This window comes from Candoia aspera, chromosome 5 (genome assembly GCF_035149785.1).
Source record: "Candoia aspera isolate rCanAsp1 chromosome 5, rCanAsp1.hap2, whole genome shotgun sequence".
Classification (NCBI taxonomy): domain Eukaryota; kingdom Metazoa; phylum Chordata; class Lepidosauria; order Squamata; family Boidae; genus Candoia; species Candoia aspera.
In genome coordinates this window covers 76475098-76489654 of record NC_086157.1, presented here as the reverse complement: position 1 = coordinate 76489654, position 14557 = coordinate 76475098, and the positions used below count along the sequence as shown (strand labels likewise).

At 39.4% G+C, this 14557-nt stretch overlaps 1 protein-coding gene across 1 annotated transcript in view; it reads left to right on the top strand.

Moving 5' to 3' along the window:
- Window positions 1-5401: 5401 nt before the first annotated feature.
- GPA33 (glycoprotein A33) overlaps window positions 5402-14557 on the top strand; it is a 32435-nt gene continuing 23279 nt past the window's right edge. Inside the window, exon 1 of the mRNA XM_063305524.1 lies at window positions 5402-5541. Within this exon, the coding sequence (XP_063161594.1) occupies window positions 5499-5541 (43 nt within the window). The 5' untranslated portion in view covers window positions 5402-5498. The remainder of the gene's footprint in view (window positions 5542-14557) is intronic.

Sequence of the window (14557 nt, the reverse complement as noted above, 5' to 3'; positions counted from 1 at the left end):
ATCATTCCATTGGCACAATATGAAAATCACTAAATACAATTGCTCTTTCCCCTTATTTTAAAAGAAGAATACACACACACACACCTCCTAATCAACTTCCCCCCACAAAGATAACATTTATTTAATTATTTTCTTCCTACTACTATTCTATGCATTTCTGTCTACTATAATAAAGATCAAATTAAAAGCATATAAATTGTCTGCCCTTATAATTAATAATACAACAGTTATAATAATCTTAATCACATTAAGTCTAAAACCAAGCATTTATTATTATACCTTATTAATCATAATCCAAATCATTAAAGAAGAATGAAGTCAAACAAGCCCTAAAAACAATCCAGATAAACATTCTTAAACCCTTACCCCACTTCAAAACAAACCAGAGCATTTACATATCCCCACAATACATACAGAGCACTTTTCATAAAGAAAACAGCCCAACTGCCACCTTTAAAAACTCCAGCTTCCCAACAGAAAATCTCCCATACATAATAATCCCTTCTTTTCCATAATATTCCATCAGAAAATCAATTTCACTTATAGCTTGCAACTCGATCTTTCCCTTTAATTTCCTCACCTCAACTATCCAATCTTCATCTGGCATTTCAACAGAAGCCTCGATCCTGCCATTAGAAGAAACATTTCTATCATTGTTAAATTCTTCAGTTTATTCCATAACATCCCCAACCAGATGACACATTCTAAAGCTCATGGTTTCCGCAACGTCCTGAATATCTTGCATAATAGCTTGACAGGAATCAAAACGAATGTGTTTAAAATCTTGATGAAAATCTGAGAGAGTTTGATTGAAATCTTCCATGTCTCATGCAGTAGATTTTAGTGCCCCCTAGGGAGTTAACTAGTGAAAGTGGGAGATAATGGAAAAATTCCAAGATGTGTTTACACAAGTAAAAATATGATAACGGGCAGTTCCCCAGGGAAAGTAGCAGCAGAAAGCTAAAATTTCAAAACAGCACATTCAACTTGTAGGAGAATACTAAAATCTTCAAATTTACTGCAAAAATAATAACAGGGAGATGATTACATACTCTCAACCTTCCTTAATATTTGGATGGAAAGCAAAATCCAAAAACTTAAAAATGATTTTTAAAAATTAATCCCAAAAATAACGATAAGGGCCAAGAGAGTCCGCTTCTCCTTCTTGTAGAAAGCCTCTCTTATGGTACATAAACTTAAAAAGATATAAGTTGGGTGATTTAGGAATGGGGTGGCTGGTCTTAGTGTCCCTTTAAGACTACAGCGTGGCTTGGAAATGGTGACATCCCAGCCTCCTGGCGGCTCTTACTAGATTAGCATGAACACTTTTTGCGATCCTCTGGCTGCAAGTTGCTGTTCTGGAGGACAGATGGGGTGATTCTGGTGTTTTCTTTGTCCATGAAAACACTCCTGGGCTTCAGGAAAAAACCTGTCTGAGCCTGAAAAAAGTGCCGTGTTGTCAATTCTGCCTACAGAGCCCATGGGCACACCTGTTCAGTCCACCATATCCCCACCAGAAATCTCATTAGTTAGTCTTCAAGGTGTCATAAGATCCTTTGCCTTCGCTGCAGCAGTCTAACACAATTTTCTCAGGAAGTTATTATTTTTCATTTCCAGGATTTAATTCAAGAACATAGGAATGTGTCTCTGACTGTAAACACTGATCATCTAATATGTATGTGGAACACATTTAAGTCAAGGTCTGCATTCCTCTGGAAGAATATTGTCAGAGGCTAAAGTTTCATACTTCTATAGTGCTGATCTATAGAAAACATAGGATACCAGAAAAAAATACTTTAGTTATATACTGTATATACCTACACAACAAACTCCAAGGAAGTTTGGAAGTTTGGAAAGTTGAGGAAGTTGGACATGTTTAACAGCATGGAATGTAGCAACGATGTTGAATGAACAGAATATTGCAGCTTTTCACTAGGAGAAGAAAAAAATTAGACCACAATACCACAGATAGTGCCTAGCATGAAGTGTTGTGATTTCTTTAATGACAAGTAAAGGCCACCTCTTAATCATCACCAGTAAAACGTAAACATGCAATACCAGTGTTGCCTTGCTGTAATTGTTCCATTCATGGTATTTGTACTAGCACATTTACCTGGCTGTTTGGGAAATCCGGCTTATTGCTGGGGTTTTGTTTTTTTTATTTGTTCAATTTATATCCTGCTTCTTGTCCAGAAACTCATGGCAATATAAACATACTGTAGATCTGCCTTCATTTTTCCCCACAACAACAATCCTATGAGGTAGGCTGGGCTGAGATAAAATAACTGGCCTAAAGTTATCCTTGCTGAAGAAGCTGAAATAAAGCAGTTCTATGAGGATCTGCAGCACCTACTGGACAACACGCCTAAAAGAGATGTTATTTTCATAACAGGAGACTGGAATGCTAAGGTGGGCAGTCAAATGACACCTGGAATTACAGGTAAGCATGGCCTGGGAGAACAAAATGAAGCAGGACATAGTCTGATAGAATTTTGCCAAGACAACTCAATGTGCATAACAAACACTCTCTTCCAGCAACCTAAGAGACGGCTTTATACATGGACTTCCCCAGATGGACAACACCGAAACCAGATTGACTACATCCTTTGCAGCCAAAGGTGGTGGACATCTATACAGTCGGTAAAAACAAGACCTGGAGCTGACTGTAGTTCAGATCACGAACTACTTCTTGCACAATTTAGGATCAGACTAAAGAGATTAGGGAATACCCACAGATCAGCTAGATATGAGCTCACTAATATTCCTAAGGAATATGCAGTGGAGGTGAAGAACAGATTTAAGGGACTGGAATTAGTAGATAGGGTCCCGGAAGAACTATGGACAGAAGTCCGCAACATTGTTCAAGAGGCGGCAACAAAATACATCCCAAAGAAAGAGAAAACCAAGAAGGCAAACTGGCTGTCTGCTGAGACCCTAGAAGTAGCCCAAGAAAGAAGGAAAGCAAAAGGCAACAGTGATAGGGGGAGATATGCCCAATTAAATGCAAAATTCCAGAGGTTAGCCAGAAGAGATAAGGAATTATTTTTAAACAAGCAATGCGTGGAAATGGAAGGAGACAATAGAATAGGAAGGACAAGAGACCTCTTCCAGAAAATTAGAAACATTGGCGGTAAATTCCAGGCAAAAATGGGTATGATCAAAAACAAAGATGGCAAGGACCTAACAGAAGAAGAAGAGATCAAGAAAAGGTGGCAAGAATATACGGAAGACCTGTATAGGAAGGATAACAATATCGGGGATAGCTTTGACGGTGTGGTCAGTGAGCTAGAGCCAGACATCCTGAAGAGTGAGGTTGAATGGGCCTTAAGAAGCATTGCTAATAACAAGGCAGCAGGAGACGACGGCATCCCAGCTGAACTGTTCAAAATCTTGCAAGATGATGCTGTCAAGGTAATGCATGCTATATGCCAGCAAATTTGGAAAACACAAGAATGGCCATCAGATTGGAAAAAATCAAGTTATATCCCCATACCAAAAAAGGGAAACACTAAAGAATGTTCAAACTATCGAACAGTGGCCCTCATTTCACATGCCAGTAAGGTAATGCTCAAGATCCTGCAAGGTAGACTTCAGCAATTCATGGAACGAGAATTGCCAGAGGTACAAGCTGGGTTTAGAAAAGGCAGAGGACTAGGGACCAAATTGCCAATATGCTCTGGATAATGCAAAAAGCCAGGGAGTTTCAGAAAAACATCTATTTCTGTTTTATTGACTATTCTAAAGCCTTTGACTGTGTGGACCATAACAAATTGTGGCAAGTTCTTAGTGGTATGGGGATACCAAGTCATCTTGTCTGCCTCCTGAAGAATCTGTATAACGACCAAGTAGCAACAGTAAGAACAGACCACAGAACAACGGACTGGTTTAAGATTGGGAAAGGAGTACGGCAGGGCTGTATACTCTCACCCTACCTATTCAACTTGTACGCAGAACACATCATGCGACATGCTGGGCTTGAGGAATCCAAGGCTGTAGTTAAAATCGCTGGAAGAAACATTAACAATCTCAGATATGCAGATGATACCACTTTGATGGCTGAAAGCGAAGAGGAACTGAGGAGCCTTATGATGAAGGTGAAAGAAGAAAGTGCAAAAGCTGGCTTGCAGCTAAACCTCAAAAAAACCCACCAAGATTATGGCAACCAGCTTGATTGATAACTGGCAAATAGAGGGAGAAAATGTAGAAGCAGTGAAAGACTTTGTATTCCTAGGTGCGAAGATTACTGCAGATGCTGACTGCAGTCAGGAAATCAGAAGACGCTTAATCCTTGGGAGAAGAGCAATGACAAATCTCAATAAAATAGTTAAGAGCAGAGACATCACACTGACAACAAAGGTCCGCATAGTTAAAGCAATGGTGTTCCCCGTAGTAACATATGGCTGCGAGAGCTGGACCATAAGGAAGGCTGAGAGAAGGAAGATCGATGCTTTGGAACTGTGGTGTTGGAGGAAAATTCTGAGAGTGCCTTGGACTGCAAGAAGATCAAACCAGTCCATCCTCCAGGAAATAAAGCCAGACTGCTCACTTGAGGGAACGATATTAAAGGCAAAACTAAAATACTTTGGCCACATAATGAGAAGACAGGACACCCTGGAGAAGACGCTGATGCTAGGGAGAGTGGAAGGCAAAAGGAAGAGGGGCCGACCAAGGGCAAGGTGAATGGATGATATTCTAGAGGTGACGGATTCATCCCTGGGGGAGCTGGGGGTGTTGGCGACCGACAGGAAGCTCTGGCGTGGGCTGGTCCATGAAGTCACGAAGAGTTGGAAGCGACTAAACGAATAAACAACAAAAAAGTTATCCTGTGAGTTTCTGTGGAGTTAATCCTGAGTTTCCACAGTCCTCATCCAACGTGTTAACCACTGAACCAGGGATTCCTAAACTTTTTGCCATCAGACCTCCCTTTAGTGTAATCTTAATGTACACACCTCCTCTAAAAATTCAGACACCAAAATGAACACAAATGAGCAATAAAAACAATATAATGAAAATTTGGAAAAGGTGGATTTATTATAACAATATATAACTGTAAGGTTCTTCACACCTCCCTGTACTCTGTCTACACATCTCCAAGGGAGGTACTCCTCACAGTTTGGGAAACTGTACACTAATGACACTGGCTCTTTTCTGCATGCTCTTTTGTCTACCAAAATAAATTTGTAAGGGTGGCTTGTTTACCTCGGATAAGGCGGAGCAAGTTAGAAAGGCATTGTTTCCTTGGCCTTTCAACAAGAGAATAGAAGATGTGAAAACAAATCTAACATGACACATCTTGCAATTCTTGTTAGAAGGGGTGAAAGGGTAAAGAAGTATACAAGGAAGAGGGAATGGAAAAAGCCAGGGCGGAAGTGAAGACAGGGCAAACTACAACTGGGAGGCAATTAATTGTTCTTTCTTCCAAGATCTGATAGCACTTTCACTAACACCTGCATCTTTGGCAACTCCAAGAAAAGGCTGGGGAAAGCAGAGGCAGCACGATGAAAGCAAAAGAAGGGGTCCCACTCCTTATTATCAGTGCAGGTGAGTCATGCTACTTTGCTACTGTTTAGTACACTTGTAGGGGATGGATAGGGAGAAGGATTACTTCGTCAGTCAATAATCTGTTGTATGATTTTCTATAGTAAAAATCTGAAGTTTTACAGTATGATAAATGCACAGTTGTTATTAATTTGTTGTGCGTCCAGGCGGATGCCTCTTTGTGAAGAGGCAATGTATCATTAGAAGGTAATAGGGAAAGCAGGAGGGTTACAAATGGGTGACTGTAATATAAATGTCAACAAGATCGGGACAGTGCACACTAAAAGCCTCATCCAGAAGTCTATTTTAATTACTGTTACATAGTTTGAGCCCAGGATAAATGTCCATTAGTGTCCCATTGCAAAAATGTTATTTTTCTACCCTCATCTATTGCTTTTTCAAATATGGCACAGAATATGGCTTTAGGGGTGTCTAGTGTTACAAAGATATACAAAGAAATATTGAGATATTTCTAGGAACAAGCAATATAAATCTATCCCTGGTTCTTGCTCTTCTTGGAGGTTAGCTTTGTTAATGCTTCTGTTTTCAAAGATGTCCTCTGTTTTATAATGTGGAACAACAATACTGAGCTGTTTATATAGAACTAATTAAAATGGAAGCAAAAATTAGCAAGATTACTCTAGCATATCACCCTGCAAGTTGAAATTATTCCAATTTGTTTCCCCATACTGATACGGGGAAAAGGATGTTTTGAAATGCTTTCCTAAATAGGTACTGCCTTGCTACTTCTATATAAGAGGGATGGAGAGAGAACATATACTCTAGAGTCAGAAAAAGAGATATTCTGAAATCACTCTTCATTGTAGCCTTGTTGAGTGTAGCTTGGTGTACCATAACCAGCATATGAGTCCTCACTGGTTACTTCTAAGGAAATACACATTCCTAATCATGATATTGCCTCTGTGGAATTTCAGGTCTTTTCTCTCGTGGCCAATGTAGCTACTATTGCTTTTTCTGAGAAAATATGGTCCTTAAGGCAAAAAGGGATCCAAAATCTGGTTTGGGTTAAATGAGATATTATACACACATGAATCTGCTCTATAATCAGGCAGAGCACGAGTCCATCTAACTCAGTATTTTAGCTGTGGAGTAATCTTTTTAACATTGGGAGGCCATATTTTCTAGGAGCTCATTTTTCAGATGTCACATAGATGGGGCTAGTACTGAGTTGGACGAGGGTTAACACCCCCCCCCCCACACTCATTTCCACCCTGTCTTCTTCACTCCCACCCCCTCCTACAAATTCAAGGGATGTGAAACAATTGACTCTTGTCTAATCTGAATGAAATACTTCTGGACTTAGACCATTAGACTAAGATTGAACAGTTTGGGTTCAAAGTGGTTAAGAACCCAAAAATGACCTAGCATGCACCAGGCATAGGGTTACCAGATATCTGAAAAGGAGGACATGGACAATTGGAAAGGCGGACAAATGGGGGAAAAGGAGGGCACCTTACTGTTTAACTTTCTTAGCATCCATGACAAAAATTAAAGTGAAAAACTAAAAAAAAAAAAAAAAGGACTGAGGCCTATATGTATATGTAATTACTTTTTCCAACATTGGAGAGATTGGTTTTTCAATCCCAGGAATGTATTAGAGCCAATTAGGAGGCAAAAGTCTTCAGCCTGTAACTGATTAAGGTCTTGTCAATTTCAGGCAGCAGTCAAAGTGGGCTGCAGGGTACTAATCAACTAATTAAGGTCACAGATCTGAGCTTGTTAACTTGCAGTTAGCATTTTTTAAGGAAGTGCTGTGCCTTGGAGAAAAGCTGTTCAGGAAGAGATAGTTTGTGGCTACTCAAAAAGCCGGACAATATTTGATTTTAAGGCTATGCCTGCTGGATGGAGGACATGAGGGCATGTCCTCCTTTTGCCAGACATCAAACTAGGCAGGTCATTCCATTAAAATTATTCCCTGAAGATCAGATAAGTGACACAAAGAGAGGAAAGGGTTGTTGTTGTTGTTTTAAAGTGTGGATCTATGCTTTCAAAGTGCATAGTGGCTGGGAAAATATAGCCTCTTCCCTACCTTGACAGGGAAGATTTCTGAAAGTTCAGATTTGATGAGGGCAGCACATTCAGAACACTCTTTCTTGCTCAAGGTACTGATCTTTTCTGCCCAGGCAAGGTAGGCCTAAACAACCTAACAAGAGTTTTGTGGACTTTGTGCAAGGTGGCAAGGACAGTAGGCTGTTTATTGCTAGACTGTTCTAACTGGCAGCTCCTTTTTTAGTGCCCCCACCTTTTGTAGTCCTGCTATCTGATACTGGTTAACTGGAGATGTGAAGGACGGAACTTGAATCTTTACCATTAGTTACACTGTTGAGGTCTGGCTTGCTTACTATATCTGGTATATTTATGCTGAATTGATAGTTGGTTGTAGGGTTTACTGGCTCCTAGTCTGTCCATCAGGAAGAGTACCTTCATTAAGAACAATTTTTCCCCTATTCCCCCCTTTTTTCCCTTTGTTCTTTGTTTTGTTTAATTAAATAAAGACAAAGGGGAAAAAGAACACAATAAGCTTTTCTGCACAAGTAGATTTCAGCAGCAATGGATTGCTTCATTAATCCCAAATTTATAGACATACATTATCCCCATAATTCAATTTCCTATCTATGCTTTGCCTGTGATCAAAGCTTCCCTCTTCAATTATTTGTCATACTGGAAGAAGTCTAGGTTTCTTTTCCTAGTAAAGCCATTGGTTTGCAGGATCCTTTAAGCACATCTCTCTTCCTCAAGATAAGTCTTTTTGTTAGGTGAGGTCTAAAACTTCAGAGGATCTTGCAAATGGATTGCACTTTCCCTAATGTTCCAACTTTTCCCATAACTTTGCAAGGCCTTGGCTTTATTTCTAACTCCACAGAGTTATACAACCATACTAGTATTGTGATGTTTGTTACAAAGATCTAAAGTGATTTTACTTCTCTTCTAAAATGGCAAATCAAGGTCCAAAGGTTATATACCCTCCCCGCCCCCCCATCCTATCCAGGCAGGTACACTTATTACAAAGGACTTATGTTGTATTTACAGTAGACAGACATGCTGCTGGTGTTTGTAGGAAAGGAAACCATTTACTTTTAAGAAGTTGTCAATACAAGTGCACACTCTGTCCTAACTGGCTTCCCAAGTCTTTTTCAAAAATGTTCTTTGCCAGTGGCTAGTTGTGCAGACATGTTCATTTTGCTGAGATGAAAGAGGGAGAACAGGAACTTCCATAGATTGGTCCAATATTGACTAATCAAAATCTAAACTTTGCTATTCAAGCAAAAGAAGGTGGGACACAGCACCTTGTTAAGAACTGTACAAAGAGACCATGACAGACATGTTTGCTTTTTGAAACTGCCCAATGGAATGGTGTGATTAAGAAAGGTGTGAGACAAGGTTGCATTCTGTCACCTTTCTTATTCAGCTTGTACGCCAAAGTGATCTTCAGGAAACTGGAGCTAGACAAATCAAAAACTAGGGTAAAAATTGGCAGAAGAAACATCAATAACCTTCGATAGGCAGATGATACAACCCTCCTCTCAGAAACTCAGGAAGGCCTAAAGCACCTAATTATGAAACTCAAAAGAAGAAAGTGAGAAGTTTGGCCTCTTTCTGAATATTGAAAAGACCAAACTCATGACAACTGCAAGGAATGGAAACTTCAAAATTGATGGAGAGGAGGTGGAATGCATGGAAGAATTCACCTTTTTAGGATCACTGGTCAATAAAAATGGCGAATGCAGCCAAGAAATTAAACGCCAAATCATGCTGGGTCTCAGAGCAATGATGAGTATGAATCAGATTTGTAAAAACAAGGATGTCAGCTTGACAACTAAGTGTAGACTAGTCCGGGCTATCGTGTTCCCCATAAATACATATGGCTGTGAAAGTTGGGCGATGAAAAAGTTGGATAGAAGGAAAATTGATTTGTTTGAACTATGGTGCTGGAGGAGGCTCTTGTGCATCCCTTGGACTGCAAAGACAACAAATAAAGAAGTGTTGAAGCATATAAAACTGGTCATGTCACTAGAAGGAAAAGTAACAGAACTTAGACTTAGTTACTTCGGTCATGTCATAAGCTCAACATCGTTGGAGAAAGACATTATGCTTGGAATGGTCAGTGGCAAAAGATGACGAGGATGCCAAAGAATGCGCTGGTTGGATATAATCAAAGCTGACACAGGCCAAAATATAAAGCAACTGAAAGAAGCTGTATAAGATTGGAAATCATGGAGATAGCTGGCTTATGGAATCGCCAAGGGTCAGATACGACTGAATGGATAATTTGATTCAATAGAAAATGCCCATATTATACAAATATATGCAAGGGAACTGGTTGTTAGATTCAGATTGCAGATTTTTTCTGTTCTGGGGGGCTGTATGTGCAAGTATTTTGCTATCTTTATGTAAGGTAAAGGTAAAGGTTTCCCTTGACGTAAAGTCCAGTCGAGTCCGACTCTAGGGGGCGGTGCTCATCTCCGTTTCTAAGCCTTTAGAGCCAGCGTTGTCATAGACACTTCCGGGTCATGTGGCCAGCATGACGACACGGAACGCCGTTACCTTCCCGCCGAAGCGGTACCTATTGATCTACTCACATTTGCATGTTTTCGAACTGCTAGGTGAGCAGGAGCTGGGACTAGCAACGGGAGCTCACCCCGCCGCGCGGTTTCGAACCGCCGACCTTCCGATCGACAGCTCAGCGGTTTAACCCGCAGCGCCACCGCGTCCCATCTTTATAGTGTTCTATAAATAGAAATAACAGCTTGAAATGTTATTTTACAAGTATAGGTGCTTGAAGTTCCAATCAAGTTGTTTTGGTCAAAGAATCTCAGCAAATTTTAAACTGTTAGAATCTGGTTTCTACTTAGAAAGTTGAGTATAACTATTTCTTGGGCTGTATCTTGGCTGTATTGAGTATTTTATATGATCAGCTACTTATATTTATATATTGAGGTGACTCAATGAAAACTTTACCCTAGATGCTGTAATTACATTCTTTATTATATTTAAATGCAAAGTCCTGCACTCTAATTCTCTGTATATGTATAGGAACCTCACAAGACTTGTCCTGGAACAACTAATTGCAAAACATAAATATACAGTATGAAATATGATAAATGAAACCTAACATGTATTTGACACTATACTGAATTATGACCTTAATCTATAGGAGTTGGCGATCACTTCTGCCTCACCTTAGAAGTGCTCCAAGGTTTTTGAATATTTGATTGGAGTATTACAGAAACTCCTTCTATTGGTTTCTCTTGTCCAAGGTAAACACACCTTCACTTGGGGATGGGGAGACAACAGAAATAGACCTATCAACTACTTTCAGTAAGGAAAAAAACACTGCAACAGGAAAAGATATTCAGCATAAACATATAGTTTATAATTGTCTCAGTAAGGGTTTAAAACTTGTTAAGTCCCAGGCTCTTGATGAAAAGAAGGTCCAAGTATCACATGGAATGACTTCTCTCTCAATTCTGGAACCTGATGTCAAGTCCAAGGTCAGAGGTTTCTAATGTTCAAATATGGTCTATGTATCATGCAGATGACTCTTTTCGTGGTGATACTGAGATTTTAGGTAGCTGCCAAGTTCTGTGAAGGATGGAGGAAGGTCACATTGATCAGAATAAGCATTTACCACCCCTTCCCTTTCCCAAATTACACTCTTGACTTTGGGAAGGTTGATTCATACAAGCAGAAGTGCTTGCACATTTGAGTACTTTGGCTTCAAATATATACTGTATTTCATCATCTGAATGCTATGTCACAGATGATCCACAATATCATATGTAAAAAATATAAAATGATATGCATAAAATGATATCCATGCTGGCTTATATGTTATTCTTTTTCCTAACATTTTATAGTTTCCACTTTTTTTAAAAAAAAGTATCTATCTGATCTATGACATTTCAGCAAATAAATAAAATAGTCATCATGGGCTAAGTGGCAATTAGTGTCCCTGATATATGACAGCTTCTGATATTTTTCTGGAGGAATCAGAGTTAGGCCTCCTGCATCCTCTCTTGTCTGGCAGTGCTTTGGTTGTCTCAGGGTGGTTTATTTTTTAGGGCGAGATAATGCTTTGAGCCTGGATCAAGGCTATGATAAAACCCTAAGAGTGCTTTAATAAGGTCCTATTTCTCTGAATGTATACAGTACATTACACTTACAGTATCTGTGCACATTCAACAATATTTAAGGTTGAGGATTGAACCTGGCATGAATTTACTGTCACCAAGTTTACATATAGTAGTGAGGTCACTATTCAGTTTGCTTAGCTTCGACTCAGTATCATATGTGAATCAGGCCATTGTATAGTATGTAAACTGTGGTTTAGAATATTCTGTGAACCCAGCCAAATGTTTAGTAAACTGTGTCTAAACAAACTATGGCTTTGCATGACATGTGACCAACTCTAGTGATAGAACAAGGAAGGTGATTGGCCAGTTCTCAGAGAACAGAACATCCCATAGGTTACAAGCTATTAAGTTTCTATCCAATAGAATCCAATCCAATGTTTGGCCTAAATTCTAAATTTTGTATATGGATCCAACCCCCAAAACCAGTCCTTACTTGTCTGATGGGTGATTAATCCCTAGCTTTGTGCACAGAATTGCAGCCTCTTTTAATTTGTGGCCTCCATTTGAGAAGGGGTGGGTGGGGGTGGGGTGGAGGGGAAAAAAATAAGAAAATATGACTCTTAGGAGACAATAGAAACATTGTAAACATTTTCTTAATCCTAAGGCCCCACATCTTTCATTTGGTCAAATCTTTGTAGATGTGAGAAGTTTAAGAGACTCTCATAATAATTTGGTGACAAAGTGAATTTTCAGGTGGTTTAGAAAGCATATGTGTGTCACCTAATGTTGTTTCCTCCCTTCCCCTTGCATACATTTCTGGGATTTTTTTTTCTCCACTTCCTCCAAAGAGCTAGGTTCTCTCCCTTTCTCTCTGATCACTAGCTTTATGACCTGATTATAAACTGAAGCCAGCTATATAATGTTGTTTCTCCAGCACAATTGACTTATATCAGACAATTGTGATGTATGGTGCAAAAAAGAAAACCTTGTGGGCACACTTGCTTCTGCTGATCAAAAGTTGACGACACATGTAAGAGCCTGCCTGCTGGCAACAAGTCTGCCTACTAGCATGGCTGAATTCAGATCTAAGGACTGTGCAGAAAATTGTTGAGATACCTTGGAAACATTGGGAAATCTGTTACAATATAGAAGGCCATTGCAGTCTATGTAGACCAGGGTTCTCCAAAGTGGTTGGAGACTATTCAAGGGTTGATAGGACAATCCAAGGGGTCGATCTTTTTCTTCTTATTATTCATAGTACTATTAGTTAAAGTAGTATTTATTAAATCATTTTCATATAAGAAATGTTTGGGGCTTGATAATCTGAAACTTCATGAAGGGGACAGTGAGCTCAAGAATTTGGCAACCCCTGATGTAAACCAACCTTTCTGCTCGATATGGGGAATCCAGGGTTAGAGTATCTCCAGCTGATGGCTATTCAATGTGCTTGGAGACTACAATAAGAAAGGACTTTTCTATCTTCTAAAATCTAATAACTGGTTCCATTATCTGATTACTCTAGTTGTCAGGAAATTGTATGAGGGTAACGTGGGTGGAACCACATTGTAAAATATGTAACTGCATTATGCATTGGTAAGGTGTGGTGCCAATAAAGACCTAACAGAGGACTTTGTTCTTTTTTGATCACTTCCTTCTTGAGCCCAGAACACATTTTACTGCACTGAGGTAATGGAGGAAAAATTACCCATGAAACCAGGCTTTGGGATTCATTTTTCCTCTCTGTTTCATATTTTATTCTATAAAATGCATATAGTATCTTATGCACAGACCACTGCACATCAAGGGTATTTCCAGTGATGGAATTTTATGGAATTCATGGAATTTTACAGTAACTTCATAGTTCTTTTTTTCCATTCATAATTTTCCCGTGTTTCCCATTATTTGGTTCAATGTTTATTCTTGCCACTTTCATTAAGAAGGTGAAGATGGGATAGCTGCCCAGTGCTTTTTAACTGGAGCTGTTAAAAGCCACAAGTAGAAACTTCTGGGCTGTTTAAATTGTGAAAACCAGGAAGAATTTGAAAATAAACATACATTTTTCTGTTGTGAAATGTGGTAGTAGCAAAAGTAATAAGAATAACTTCATGACATTAGTAATGTTTTCAAAGCTGCACGGAACCCTCTTGATCATCACACCAATGTTGGCATTTGTATGTAACAAAACAAGCATTTGGTTAATGGAAGGGGCCATGATGACTTAGTGGCAGATGCAAGCTTTGTGTGCTGAATATTTCTGGGTCAGCACTTGACATCTCCAAATCATGTACAGGTAGTCCTCGCTTAACGACCACAATTGAGACTGGAGTTTCAGTTGCTAAGCAAAATGGTTATTAAGCAAATCGGACCCCATTTTATTACCTTTTTTGTGGCAGTCATTAAGCAAATCACCGTGGTCATTAAGCAAGCCACATGGTCATTAAGTAAATCACATGGTCATTAAGTGAATCACATGGTTTCCCCATTGATTTTGCTTGCCAGAAGCTGTCTGGGAAGGTTGAATATGGCAATCACATGACCACAGGATGTTGTGACGGTCATAAATGTGAACCAGTTGCCAAGTACCCAAATTGTGATCACGTGACTGTGGGGATGCTGTGACAGTTGTTAAGTGTAAGCACCGGTTGTCAGTCAGTTTTTTCAGCACCATCATAAGTCTGAACTGTCACTAAACGAATGGTCATTAAGGGAGAAGTACCTGTATTTGGAAAGACTGCTGTCTGAGAATCTGTAAAGCTACTGCCCATGAATAGTGGCTAGGGGTTGGTGTTCCCTGACTTGGTACTCTCCAGCTACATTGTCACATAGTAATATTTTTTAACCAGCTTTTCTTTTCCTATCATATCTAATTTTTCTTTAATTCAAAGACTCTCTCAGTAGAACCAGTAGGTTTCTTTGCTTGTTTC